Source organism: Arvicola amphibius, chromosome 8 (assembly GCF_903992535.2).
Source record: "Arvicola amphibius chromosome 8, mArvAmp1.2, whole genome shotgun sequence".
In the NCBI taxonomy this organism is placed as follows: Eukaryota; Metazoa; Chordata; class Mammalia; order Rodentia; family Cricetidae; genus Arvicola; species Arvicola amphibius.
Window position 1 is genome coordinate 66,694,600 of NC_052054.1, and position 11,598 is coordinate 66,706,197.

General features: G+C 57.0%; 2 protein-coding genes across 4 annotated transcripts; both read left to right on the top strand.

The window, feature by feature from the left end:
• Positions 1 to 1,325: 1,325 nt before the first annotated feature.
• On the top strand, positions 1,326 to 8,082 carry Znf628 (zinc finger protein 628). Its single transcript, XM_038339300.1, has 2 exons — positions 1,326 to 1,526; positions 4,834 to 8,082. The coding sequence occupies exon 2, from the start codon at positions 4,839 to 4,841 to the stop codon at positions 7,932 to 7,934; it is 3,096 nt and encodes a 1,031-aa protein (XP_038195228.1). The 5' UTR covers positions 1,326 to 1,526; positions 4,834 to 4,838; the 3' UTR covers positions 7,935 to 8,082.
• A 219-nt stretch (positions 8,083 to 8,301) lies between these two features.
• Positions 8,302 to 10,985, top strand: Nat14 (N-acetyltransferase 14 (putative)). Of its 3 annotated transcripts, none has more exons than XM_038339686.1 (3): positions 8,302 to 8,766; positions 9,330 to 9,456; positions 10,003 to 10,985. In XM_038339686.1, the coding sequence occupies exons 2-3, from the start codon at positions 9,385 to 9,387 to the stop codon at positions 10,549 to 10,551; spliced, it is 621 nt and encodes a 206-aa protein (XP_038195614.1). In that variant the 5' UTR covers positions 8,302 to 8,766; positions 9,330 to 9,384; the 3' UTR covers positions 10,552 to 10,985. The 3 variants fall into 3 exon arrangements, with proteins under 3 accessions (XP_038195614.1, XP_038195616.1, XP_038195615.1); XM_038339688.1 differs by having other exon boundaries at positions 9,333 to 9,456; XM_038339687.1 differs by lacking the exon at positions 8,302 to 8,766 and adding an exon at positions 8,780 to 9,181.
• Positions 10,986 to 11,598: the final 613 nt, after the last annotated feature.

An 11,598-nucleotide genomic window follows, 5' to 3' on the forward strand; every position in this document is an offset into this window, starting at 1 on the left:
CACAGACAGAATATTGTATACATAATAAATAAATAAATATTTAAAAAACAAACAAACAAACAAATCTTAAAGAATCTGCTCCCCTTGCCCAGGAATTAAGAGTCCTTTCTTAGCAACCTCTTGAGATGTAACCTGAGAGTCAATAAGAAATGGCCTTGTGGCTAATGCTAAGGCAGTTAGGAGCCTGTCCTTACACTTGAGTGCATCTTATCCCCCGACTCTCCCTTGGGAAGCTCATGTCTACATTGGATGCGTCTTTCTTCTGAGTTCTTCCTTTCCTTTCTTTTTCTTTCTGTCCTTCCTTCCTTCCTTTCTTCCTTTTCTTTTTCAAGATAGGGTTTCTCTGTGCAACCCTGCTGTTCTGGAACTTGCTTTGTCAACCAGGCTGGCCTTGTGTGGAACTAGGTCTGTCCCCTTGCTACTGACAAGAGGACCCTGGTTATCATGGATACCTCCAGTAAGAGCTAGGCAGACGTGAGTTAGTGATAAAAGTATCTTTTGAATAAACATAGAGAAAAGCCTGTAGAAGTCCATTGCGGTGGTGCACCCTTGCAATCCCAGCACTTGAGAGATAGAGGCAGGATTAGGAAATCAAGTCCAGCATGGAGCTGGTGGTGTGTGGGTGTGAGCTTCGAAGTCCCAGAGTGTTTGGCTTGAGGCATTGGCTTTGACCTAGTGGTTTTCTGGAGCGTTTTAAGGAACTGGTGCTGTGATTGTGTGTGTGTGTGTGTGTGTGTGTGTGAGCGCGCGCGCGGTAACTATTGGGCATTGACGGGTGCTCCGGGTGACCACACTACAATGCACAAGAAGCTCCCACGAAAAACCAGCAAGCAAAGCCCAAACTCATCTCAAGTGAGTATGCAGGATCACACTTGTAATCCCAGCTCTGGGGAGGTGGAGACATGAGGATTATGAATTCAAGGCCAGTCTGGGCTGCATACTGGGCAACCTACATGAACCCGTGGCCTCACAAAATAAATAAATAAATAAATAGATAGATAAATAAATAAAACAAAATAATCTGTCCTAAGTCATCCTTGCCCTGACTGAGAAAGCCTGCGTGATCCACACCGTGGATGCCAGCGAACAGGAGGAAAAAGGCAGGTTTGCAGGGGGTACTTCAAACTCCCCGCGAGACCCAGGCCATGCAGGAAGGTTGCATGCCTCAGTTTCCCCCGTCCGAGGAACTCCTCTCCAGGAGGACGGAATCCAGACCTAGACCCACACACACCTCACTCCAGGACCCCAGGAATCACGCAGCACCTGGAGCACCCCAGCGGGGGGTGGGGTCGGGCAGGGAGCGGCGCGTTGCGTCATGACGTACGGCGGCGGCGGCGGGGTTTGTGTGCGCGAGAGGCCGCCGATAAAGGTTGAGTGCCTCGCGCCGGGGGCCGTGGGGAGGGAGCGCGCCCCCGCCCCTCCCGGGCCGCGGCTCCCGCAGCGCTGTGCCGGGCCCCGCTTCCCGTCAGCCCCCGCGGGAAGGCCCTGGGGTTCTCCTTGATTCCCCTCCCAGGCCGGGGCCACAGGTGAGAGACCCGAGGTCGCGGTAGGGGGGAAGGGCCGGAGGGCGGAGTCGTTTGGGCAACGGCGAGCGGGAAACCGGAAGGGGTATCTTAAAGGGAAGGTGGCTACTTGCCTCCGATAGTTAATCTGTTTCGATCGGCCCCGCCCTCTTAAAGGAGAAGGGCACTGGGTTTAGCTATGCATTTTTGCAAAGCTTCCTGTCTCCCCCCGCCCCCTTTCTCTTAAAAGAGGGTGACAGTTTCCCAGACATTGAAGGAAAAATTTTGTAATCCTGCTGGTCCCTAGAATATCTGAACAAAGATAGAGATGGGCATTTAACCTTTATTATTTTTTTCCAGACAAGTCTCATGTAGCTCAGGATGTCCTCAGACTCACTGTATAGCCGAGGATGACATTGAATTTATGATTCTCCTGCCTCCCTCCACCTTCTATGTGCTGGGATTACAGGCCTGTGCCACCAGGCCTGGTTTTTTCTGCTGTACTGAGAATAGAATCCGGAGCTTCATGCATGTCAGTCATTAACTAACAACCGAGCTACATCCCAGGCCCCAGGAGTATCAAAGCCCAGCCTTTTAAAGGGGACTCTTACTGCTAAGATGGGTTCCTATTTCTTTGGGCATCTCGTGTTAAAAGATGCAGTCTGACCTCTCAAAGGCACATGGGAGCTTAACCTCATTGGTGGCTTACTTGGCAAAAGAGACACCCATCCTTTAAAAAAGAAATCTTTCATAGCCTGTTGCCCATCCTTTAAATGCAGAAATCCTCCATAGCTTGTCTAAAGGGAATGCCTAGTTCACTTGGACTATAATTACTGAGCATGCACTCAGCTGATGCTCTGGTAGGTGCTGGGATGCAACCGTGAACAAGAAAGGGCTCCCTGTTTACATGGTGCGAGCATTAGACAGAATAAAAGTGGCAGCAAGAAGGCTAAATGTCTTGGGGGGGCACTGTAGCAGTGACTGGAGGGTTTACTAGGGCAGGATCAAGCTGGTACCGTTTTTTGTTGCCAGTGGCATCCATCAGGTTGACAGGTCAGGAATCCTGCCAAACACCCAACAATGTATGAGCCGGCCCCTCTGACAAAGAATGCCCCATCCTCAAATCTCTGTGCTGCTGAGGTTGGGACATTCTGGCTGGGTAGCACTTAGCTGATGGGCCCTGAGAGGAATGGAGCAAACCGAGTATACAGAGAGAGCAAGGGAGTGCTGAAGGGGCTTAAGGAGGGTGGTCTGAGGAGGCATCTCTGAGGTAATTTTAGTGCAGACATGGGTGACAGAGTGAATTGTGGATGGTGGAAAGAAGGTGTACTAGGTGGGAGCCCCAAGATGGGGTCACTCTCCCTGCCTGCTTGAGGCTAGAGGGACAGGAGGCCAGCAAAAGGGGAGAAAGGCCACCAGTCTTGAACATCCAGCAGGCTGCTGTAAGAGGTTCGTCCTCTTCTCATACAGGCGTGACTGCTACCTAGGCTGCCCCCACCCCTTATCCTCCTAGGGTGTGCAGTGCTGGGTTCAGGCCTAGGGTTGGTGTGATGGACAGGCACTCCATCATCAGCTGAGCTACATCTCAGCCCAGGGTGTGCGGTGCTGGGTTCAGGCCTGGGGTTGGTGTGTGATGGACAGGCACTCCATCAGCTGAGCCACATCTCAGCGCAGTGTGTGCAGTGCTGGGTTCAGGCCTGGGTTGGTGTGTGATGGACAGGCACTCCATCAGCTGAGCCACATCTCAGCGCAGTGTGTGCAGTGCTGGGTTCAGGCCTGGGTTGGTGTGTGATGGACAGGCGCTCACTCCATCAGCTGAGCCACATCTCAGCCCTACTTTTAAATACTTGATAACAGGGCATAGAAGGAAAAAAATAACCTGGAGTTAGATTTTGGTTAAATGCAAGGTGTTTCAGGCACAGTGCAGCAAGCATGGGTAGCAAAGGAGAGTCTTCAGGAGCTGTAGTTTTGGGGTCCTTTATTTATAGATTGTGGAATCCTAAGAGGGGGTGAGGGCTTCCAGAGAGAGGGGGGTAGATAGAAAGAGCAGTTCTTTTTTTTTTTTTTTTTTTGGTTTTTCGAGACAGGGTTTCTCTGTGGCTTTGGAGTCTGTCCTGGAACTAGCTCTTGTAGACCAGGCTGGCCTCGAACTCACAGAGATCCGCCTGCCTCTGCCTCCCGAGTGCTGGGATTAAAGGCGTGTGCCACCACCGCCCGGCGAAAGAGCAGTTCTTGACTGTGCTCTAACTCAACCTCCAGGTTTAGAAGGATCCAGCCCAGAGGCTGAGATGTGACAGGAAGGAGCGGCAGCCTCCTGAAGCTAGGAAGATGTGCCTAAGGAAAATCTGAGCAGCAAGGGCTGGGGACGACAGGTGACCGAGGGAAGAACAGGTTGAGGGGCTGTCACTTTTTGTGTGTGCTGCTGAAAACCTGGAGGATGCCACAGGAGGTCAGAGGCCGTGGCACAGGGCAGCATGTGTGGGGGGATCCTAAGTTCCTCAGCCTTGTGTTGCTGCTGTTTTAGCCTGGATCTTTGTGGGGTTCATCCTGTGCACTGTAGGGTGTGGAGAAGCACCTCTGTCCCCTGCACTTGGTAGACAAGCAACAGTGAGTGTCTCCAGGCATCGCAGGCTGCCCCCTGAGTGGGAAGAGCACTCGTGGAGCACGAGATGTGTTCTGACACCTTTTCTCTTCCCAGTCACTGTGGTGAATGATGGTGCAAGGTCACCTTTGAGGAGCAGGGACCAGATAGTGCAGTGTGAGCTGAGAGCATGGGCAGTGTCCAGAATGTGCACATGAGTGTAGGAACAGTGAAACAGGCAGGCCAAAGCCGGGGTGTACCTGGGAGTGAGTGCACGGAGGCCAGGTGACACCGGAAGTGATGGCGTGATGGGAGGAGGTCACAGTAGTGATGGCGACATGGAAGATTTTGGGGACCCAAGACAGAGGGGAGGGGCAGTGGGAGGGAGAGGTTCTGGTCACTGAGTTAAACTGTTTAGGGTGTGATGGGGGAACAACTGTTGAGGTGGGAAAAGGTAGGGGCAAGTCTTCAAACCAGAGCAGGAAGCAAAGCCAGAGGCTTCGAAGGCACTGCCGTCCAGGGAACAAGTGTCCTGAAGGCCGTGCTCTATCTGCAGCCCACCATCCCCGGTACTCCATTATTTCTCATAGTCTGTGTGTGATACTGTGTGTTAAGCCTAGGCTGTTGGAAGCTCTAACCCTAAGGAAGAACCCCTACAGTGTGGGTGACATAGGGAGGCAGGCTGCCCCGTTCCTTGGAGAGGTGATGAGGGCCAGTGCTAGCCCACTCTGATCAGAATCCTCCCACCAGGTGTGATGGCCAGCTCCCACGTGGACATGGCACCAGCTTCCACCACCGAGGGAACCGAGGAAAAGCCAGGCCCCACTGCCCCAGCACCCACCCCCGCTGCTCAGTATGAGTGCGGGGAGTGCGGTAAGTCCTTCCGGTGGTCATCTCGGCTCCTGCACCATCAGCGCACGCACACGGGCGAACGGCCTTATAAGTGCCCGGACTGCCCCAAAGCCTTCAAGGGTTCCTCAGCCCTCCTCTACCACCAGCGGGGCCACACAGGCGAGCGGCCGTATCAGTGCCCAGACTGTCCCAAAGCCTTCAAGCGCTCCTCCCTGCTGCAAATCCACCGCAGTGTTCACACGGGCCTGCGAGCCTTCACCTGTGGCCAGTGTGGCCTGGCCTTCAAGTGGTCATCCCACTACCAGTACCACCTGCGACAGCATACTGGCGAGCGGCCCTACCCATGCCCAGACTGCCCCAAGGCTTTCAAGAACTCGTCCAGCTTGCGGCGCCACCGGCATGTGCACACCGGGGAACGCCCTTACACCTGTGGCATTTGCGGCAAAAGCTTCACACAGAGTACCAATCTGCGCCAGCACCAGCGGGTACACACAGGGGAGCGTCCATTTCGCTGTCAGCTCTGCCCCAAGACCTTCACACACTCCTCCAACTTGCTGCTGCACCACCGCACCCACAGCCCCGCCCCTGGCTCCATCCCCACCCCTGCTGGCGAGACCAGCAGAGCCAGCACCAAGGTCCTGGTCTCTGATGCCTACCTGCAGCCCCGCAGCCCACCTGCACCCCAAGCCCCGCCCCCTCCACCCCCACCCGTGGTGCCTGAGCTCTTTCTGGCTGCTGCGGAGACCACCGTGGAGCTGGTGTACCGCTGCGATGGCTGTGAGCAGGGCTTCAGCAGCGAGGAGATGCTCTTGGAGCACCAGCCCTGTCCGGGTCCCGCCGTGGCCGCCCAGCCCCAGGATGCGCCTGCTGAAATGCCCCAGGCCGACCCCCCTCTGCCACAGTCCCCGCCTGCCACTGCAGGGTCCCCGAACTTTGCTTGCCTTCCTTGCGGGAAGTCCTTCCGGACCGTGGCTGGCCTGTCCCGCCACCAGCACAGCCATGGCGCAGCCAGTGGGCAGGCCTTTCGCTGCGGCAGCTGTGATGGCGCCTTCCCACAGCTGGCCAGCCTTTTGGCTCACCAGCAGTGCCATGTGGAGGAGGCGGCCGCTGGACGCCCGCCCCCTCAGGCTGAGGCTGCTGAGGTCACCTGTCCCCAGGAACCTCTAGCCCCAGCCACTCCTGCTCCACCTCCACCCCCGCCTGCCCCTGTTTCTGCAGAGAGGCCATACAAATGCGCCGAGTGTGGCAAGGCCTTCAAGGGTTCTTCCGGGCTGCGCTACCACTTGCGGGATCACACGGGCGAGCGGCCCTACCAGTGCGGGGAGTGCGGCAAAGCCTTTAAGCGTTCCTCTCTGCTGGCCATCCACCAGCGCGTGCACACGGGCCTTCGAGCCTTCACCTGTGGTCAGTGTGGCCTCACTTTCAAGTGGTCGTCCCACTACCAGTACCACCTGCGACTGCACTCAGGTGAGCGGCCCTATGCCTGCAGCGAATGTGGCAAAGCATTCCGGAACACATCGTGCCTGCGGCGCCACCGACACGTGCACACTGGCGAGCGGCCGCACTCCTGTAGCGTGTGTGGCAAGAGCTTTGCACAGACCTCTAACCTGCGGCAGCATCAACGCGTGCACACGGGCGAGCGACCCTTCCGCTGCCCACTCTGCCCCAAGACCTTCACCCACTCTTCCAACCTGTTGCTGCACCAGCGCACCCATTCTGCTGAGCGCCCTTTTGCCTGCCCCATTTGCGGCCGTGGCTTTGTCATGGCTGCCTATCTGCAGCGGCATCTGAGGACGCACACCCCAGCCACAGCAGCCTCGGGCACCACTACTGCTCCACAGCCCCCTGCCCCATTGGCCGCAGCTCCAGCTCCACTGGCCGCCCAAGATGTTCATGTCCTCCCCAACCTACAGGCCACACTTTCCCTTGAAGTAGCTGGGACCACAGCTCAGGCTACACCCCCAGGCCAAGTCATCCCCAACTCCCAGACATTTCTCCTGGTACAGACTGCCCAGGGCCTTCAACTGATCCCTAGCAGTGTCCACCCCCCTACCCCTCCACCACCGCCTCCACCCCCCAAACTCATTCTGCTGCCTCCTGCTAATACTGGGGGTATGGGCAATGGTGCTGCGAGACAGGGCCCTCGGGCTGTGGGGAAAACTGGACAGGGGACAGGGGTAATGTGGTTTCCAGGCCCAAGTGGTCTGGGGATGCAGGGAGGGGGTAATGCAGGGGCTAGCGGGGGAAGCCAGAGCCTCATTGTTCTGCAGAATGTAGGGACTGGGGAGACAGGGTCACAGGAAGTGAGTGGGATTCAACTTCAGCCAGCACAGGAAGTGGCCACGGTCCAACTCCAGCCTGCACAAGAAGTGGCCACGGTCCAGCTCCAACCAGCACAGGAAGTGACCACGGTCCAGCTCCAGCCCCTGGCAGGCCAAGTCTCCAGTTCTAATGGAGGAGCTGTGGCTACGGACACTCCAAATCTGCTGGTGGTTCAGACTGGGGCTGCTGAAGAGTTGCTCGCCGACCCTGGGCCTGGGGAGGTGGGGGACAGCGAAGCCAGTGCCAGTGTGGTTCAGGATGTCCTGTTTGAAACGCTGCAGACAGATGAAGGGCTGCAGAGTGTGCTGGTGCTGAGTGGAGCTGATGGCGAGCAGACCAGGCTCTGTGTGCAGGAGGTGGAAACCCTTTCCCCTGGGCTGACAGAGCCAGCCGCCACTGCCCCGGCAGGACAGAAACTCCTCATCATTCGGAGCGCTCCCACTACCGACCTGCTGGAGAGCAGCAGAGCTGCAGGAGGCGCCGCGACCCTGCAGCTCCTGGCCCCACCAACACCTGGCCCCGCCTCTGCCCCTGTCGGGGTGCCCGTAGCTCCCACCTCCCAGATGGTACAAGTGGTCCCTGCAGTGGCTGGCTCGGGGGTCATGGCTCCCCAGAGCTTGCCCTCTATCCAGATTGTACAGACTCTGCCTGCAGTCCAGTTGGTACACACGTTTTGAAGAGACCTACTAGTACCTCCGTCTGCCACAAACCCCCTCCACTCCCTCCCACCCCCCCGCCGCACTAACTGTTCTCCTCAGCTGGGCTGGGGTCAGCCGAGTCAAGGGGGGCCGCTGGCTGGGCTTGCTAATAAAGACAGAGTCTCTTCTTGGTTTCGTTTTCATGGGGGAAGAGGATAGCCATGTGGCATAACTCCTGCCTAGGACCTGGAAGTCTTCATTCTTGCCACCGGCTCTGAGATGACGTACTTTGTACTCGGAGGCTAGCTGCTTCTCCAGGGTGCAGCTCAGTTCCCCCATCCTTTAAATTTTTAATGAAGAGTTTTATTGTGTGTGGGGTGGGTTGGGGTGGGGTGGGTACACCTGTGGAGGTCGCAGACTTTGTGGGCGTCTGCCATGTGGATTTTCTTTTGGCAAGCTCTCTTACTCCCTGAACTATTTCTCTGGTCCTTTCCCATCCTTTAGTGTGTGTGTGTGTCCGTCCGTCCGCGCAGATGCGTGTCACTGTGGTCACTGTAGTAGGGAGGAGCAGGGATCAAATTCCAGATTCTCCACTGCTTTCGTGTAAGTCAGTTTCACCTTTACCTCACCGGAAAGGTAGGTAGAGGGCTATTATTGATCCAAACGACACCCAGGTGCCACCGGGTTGAGATAAAGGTTCCTGCGGATGGGGATGCTCAGTACTGCTCCCGCTCCTACCCGGAAGACCCAGGCGCCAAAGAGACTAGGTTCGCAAGCAAAGGCTCCTCCTCCTCCTGAAGTCGCTTAGGTCGCTTAGCAACGAAGGACCGGCTAGAAAGGAGCTGTGCTAACCCTCCACAGGCCGGCCCGGGTAAGAAACCCTCTCTGTCCCCCACCCCCTTCCTCCTTCCCTATGGTTCTCCCACCGGCCTCCAGCAGGTCACTGCTCTTGCCTCGCCCTCGCAGTTTCCTCATTACTCCCAACCCCTGCCCGGTGGTGGGGGAAACTTGGCAACAGTTGCTAAGGCGCCGGCCCCGCCTCCAGTCGGGAGTGTGGACGTCACTTCCGCTGGTGACCCTTTCCTGACCCTGCTCCCCCCCCTTGCTGTCAAGGGATTCGAGCAACCCCGTCGAGGTGCTTGCAGGGCCCTGTTCCTGCTCGCCGCATGGGGACCACTGCAGGAGACGGGCTCCTGGAGAGTGGGGAGGGAACGAGTTTACAGACAGATGGCTGAATGCTTTCCCCGGAGTGGAGGATGATTCGGGGAGACTTTGAGCCCCAGTGGGTATAATAGGGGCGCCTGACCTGCCACTGTGGCAGCCCTCTTTGGCGGTGCTCCAGCGTCCTTGGTGATCTGGGAAATGCTGCAGTCCGTTCCTCCCAGGGCTCTGAGGACTCAGGTGCCCACCTAACACAGACCTACTTGTTTTCAGCAGGTGCACGACGCCAGCTCCCTTCTGGGGAGGGGGCGGCGGCCTGGGGGCTACCATGGCCCCCAACCACCTGTCAGTGCGGGAGATGAGGGAAGATGAGAAGCCCCTGGTGCTGGAGATGCTGAAGGTGAGAGGCCTGCAGGGGCACTAGTGAGCATGCGCAGCTCCTCAGGGACGTTCATTCAAAGTGGGTTCCACCTGCCCCGCCCACCTGCCTGCGCTCTCAGGGACCTCCCAAGGGGGAATATCTTTGCCTCGACTGTTTTCAAATGGTCCCTTATCTCTAGTTCCTTCTTAACACCTCAGCTGCTATTTTTCAAAAAAAAAAAAAAAAAACAGCTGGAAGGGTGTGGGGGCTGGATGTTCAGGCCTCCTGACCGCCAGTCGGCCTCACCAGCCCCCAAACGACAGATGTTCTCATCCCCCAGACCCTCCTGCGAAGAGCCCACGACCTCACTTTCCCTATCCTGTTAAGTCTTGTCTGGTGTTTTACCCTAGCATGCCCTCCATACTCATTGGCTCCAGGCCCTCCTGGTTCATTCATTCACTCAGCCCTTCATACCCAGTGGGTCAGACTGGAACTACCCCAACAGCTGTCTTCTCTTCCCACATGGGAACCCTTCCTCGGGCGGTCCAATGTAACGAGTGGCTGAGCCCCTACTCCCACCCACAGGCTGGTGTAAAAGACACGGAAAACCGTGTGGCCCTCCACGCTCTGACACGTCCACCAGCCCTTCTCCTCCTGGCTGCAGCCAGCAGCGGCTTGCGCTTCGTCCTGGCTTCCTTCGCCCTGGCCCTCCTGCTGCCGGTGTTTCTGGCCGTGGCTGCCTTGAAGCTGGGCCTGCGAGCCCGATGGGGCTCTCTGCCTCCGCCAGGCGGTCTGGGGGGACCCTGGGTGGCTGTCCGCGGCTCCGGCGATGTGTGTGGGGTCCTGGCTCTGGCTCCTGGTGCCAATGTGAGGGACGGAGCCCGAGTCACCCGCCTCTCGGTCTCTCGGTGGCACCGTCGCAGGGGCGTAGGCAGGAGACTGCTGGCCTTTGCTGAGTCCAGAGCTCGAGCCTGGGCTGGGAGTGTGGGGGAGCCTCAGGCCCGGCTGGTGGTCCCAGTGGCTGTGGCTGCTTGGGGGCTGGCAGGGTTATTGGAGGCCTGTGGTTACCAGGCAGAGGGAGGTTGGGGCTGCATGGGCTATATGATGGTTAGAGAATTCAGCAAGGATCTGTGATTATAGACCATGCCCACTGGGGAGATGGGCATGAAACCGGCACCTAAAGAGCACCTACTCTGTGCCAGGCACTTTAGATCCCCTCCCTCGGTGAAGAACTGAGGTTGCTGGATGCACATGCCCCGCAGTGGACCTGCCAGGTGCAGTAGGGTCTCTTCTTGGCAAACCCCAGGGACCGCTAGCGGTCACCCTGTCCACTCTTTGCCCCCTAGTCTGTATACAATGAAAAAACAAACAAACCTCTGGTTCTACAAAACCCCTGTTGTGTGTGTTTTAGGTCTCGAAGGATATTTGGGGAGAGTGAGAGGCAGAGTTAAGAGTCTGTGACAGGGAACCCCCAAGGACAGATCTTCTGGAATGGGTGGGGCTGGGAGCACCGAGTTTCCAAGCCCATCTGTTTTTTTACCGTTTGTTAATAAAGCCTGAGACTTCTGCGTGTCTGTCTCCTTTCTGATGCCTTTTCCAGCTGCTCCCTCCGAACCCCCTCCTTCCGTCTGGCTCCTCCTCTCCAAAGTTGATGTTAATTGCTCGGGAAGGGGCGGTGCAGCAGTGCGCTGGGAGAAGGAGAGGCAGAGGCAGTGAGCTCACAGCGGCCACCGGGCCCCTGCCAGGCCTTCTGAGTCATGCTCCCCATTACCACATTTTTTCCCCTTGCAGCTGCCTGGTGTGTGTGTGTGTGTGTGTGTGTGTGTGTGTGTGTGTGTGTGTGTGTACACCCCCTCCAGACTGAAGCCTTGACCCCTTGGTCTCCCTACCCTCCGTACCTTTGTTCTGAGAACTACTGAGTTTAGATACTCCTTCCTCAGATAGGGACTAGACGTTTCCCATGCAGATTTAACAGAGTGGGTATCAAATGGAGAGAGCCTTTTTGTTTGTTTGTTTTCCGTTTCTTTTCTTAATCTAGGAAGTCCCTCCTAGTGTCTGGCTGCAGGCCTTCTTGCTACTGCAGGATTCCCCCCAAATCTGTCCACTTCCAGCCGCACTTCCCTGGCTGGATAACAAGAGGAGGCAGGAGGGTGTGCCCTCAGTCTTGTCCCCCCCAGAACC

Coding starts and splice junctions, on each gene's coding strand:
- Znf628 (XM_038339300.1), top strand. CDS start 4,839: ATGGCCAGCTCCCACGTGGACATGGCACCAGCTTCCACCACCGAGGGA.
- Nat14 (XM_038339686.1), top strand. CDS start 9,385: ATGGCCCCCAACCACCTGTCAGTGCGGGAGATGAGGGAAGATGAGAAG. Junction 9,457..10,002: donor TGGTGCTGGAGATGCTGAAG/GTGAGAGGCCTG, acceptor TCCCACCCACAG/GCTGGTGTAAAAGACACGGA.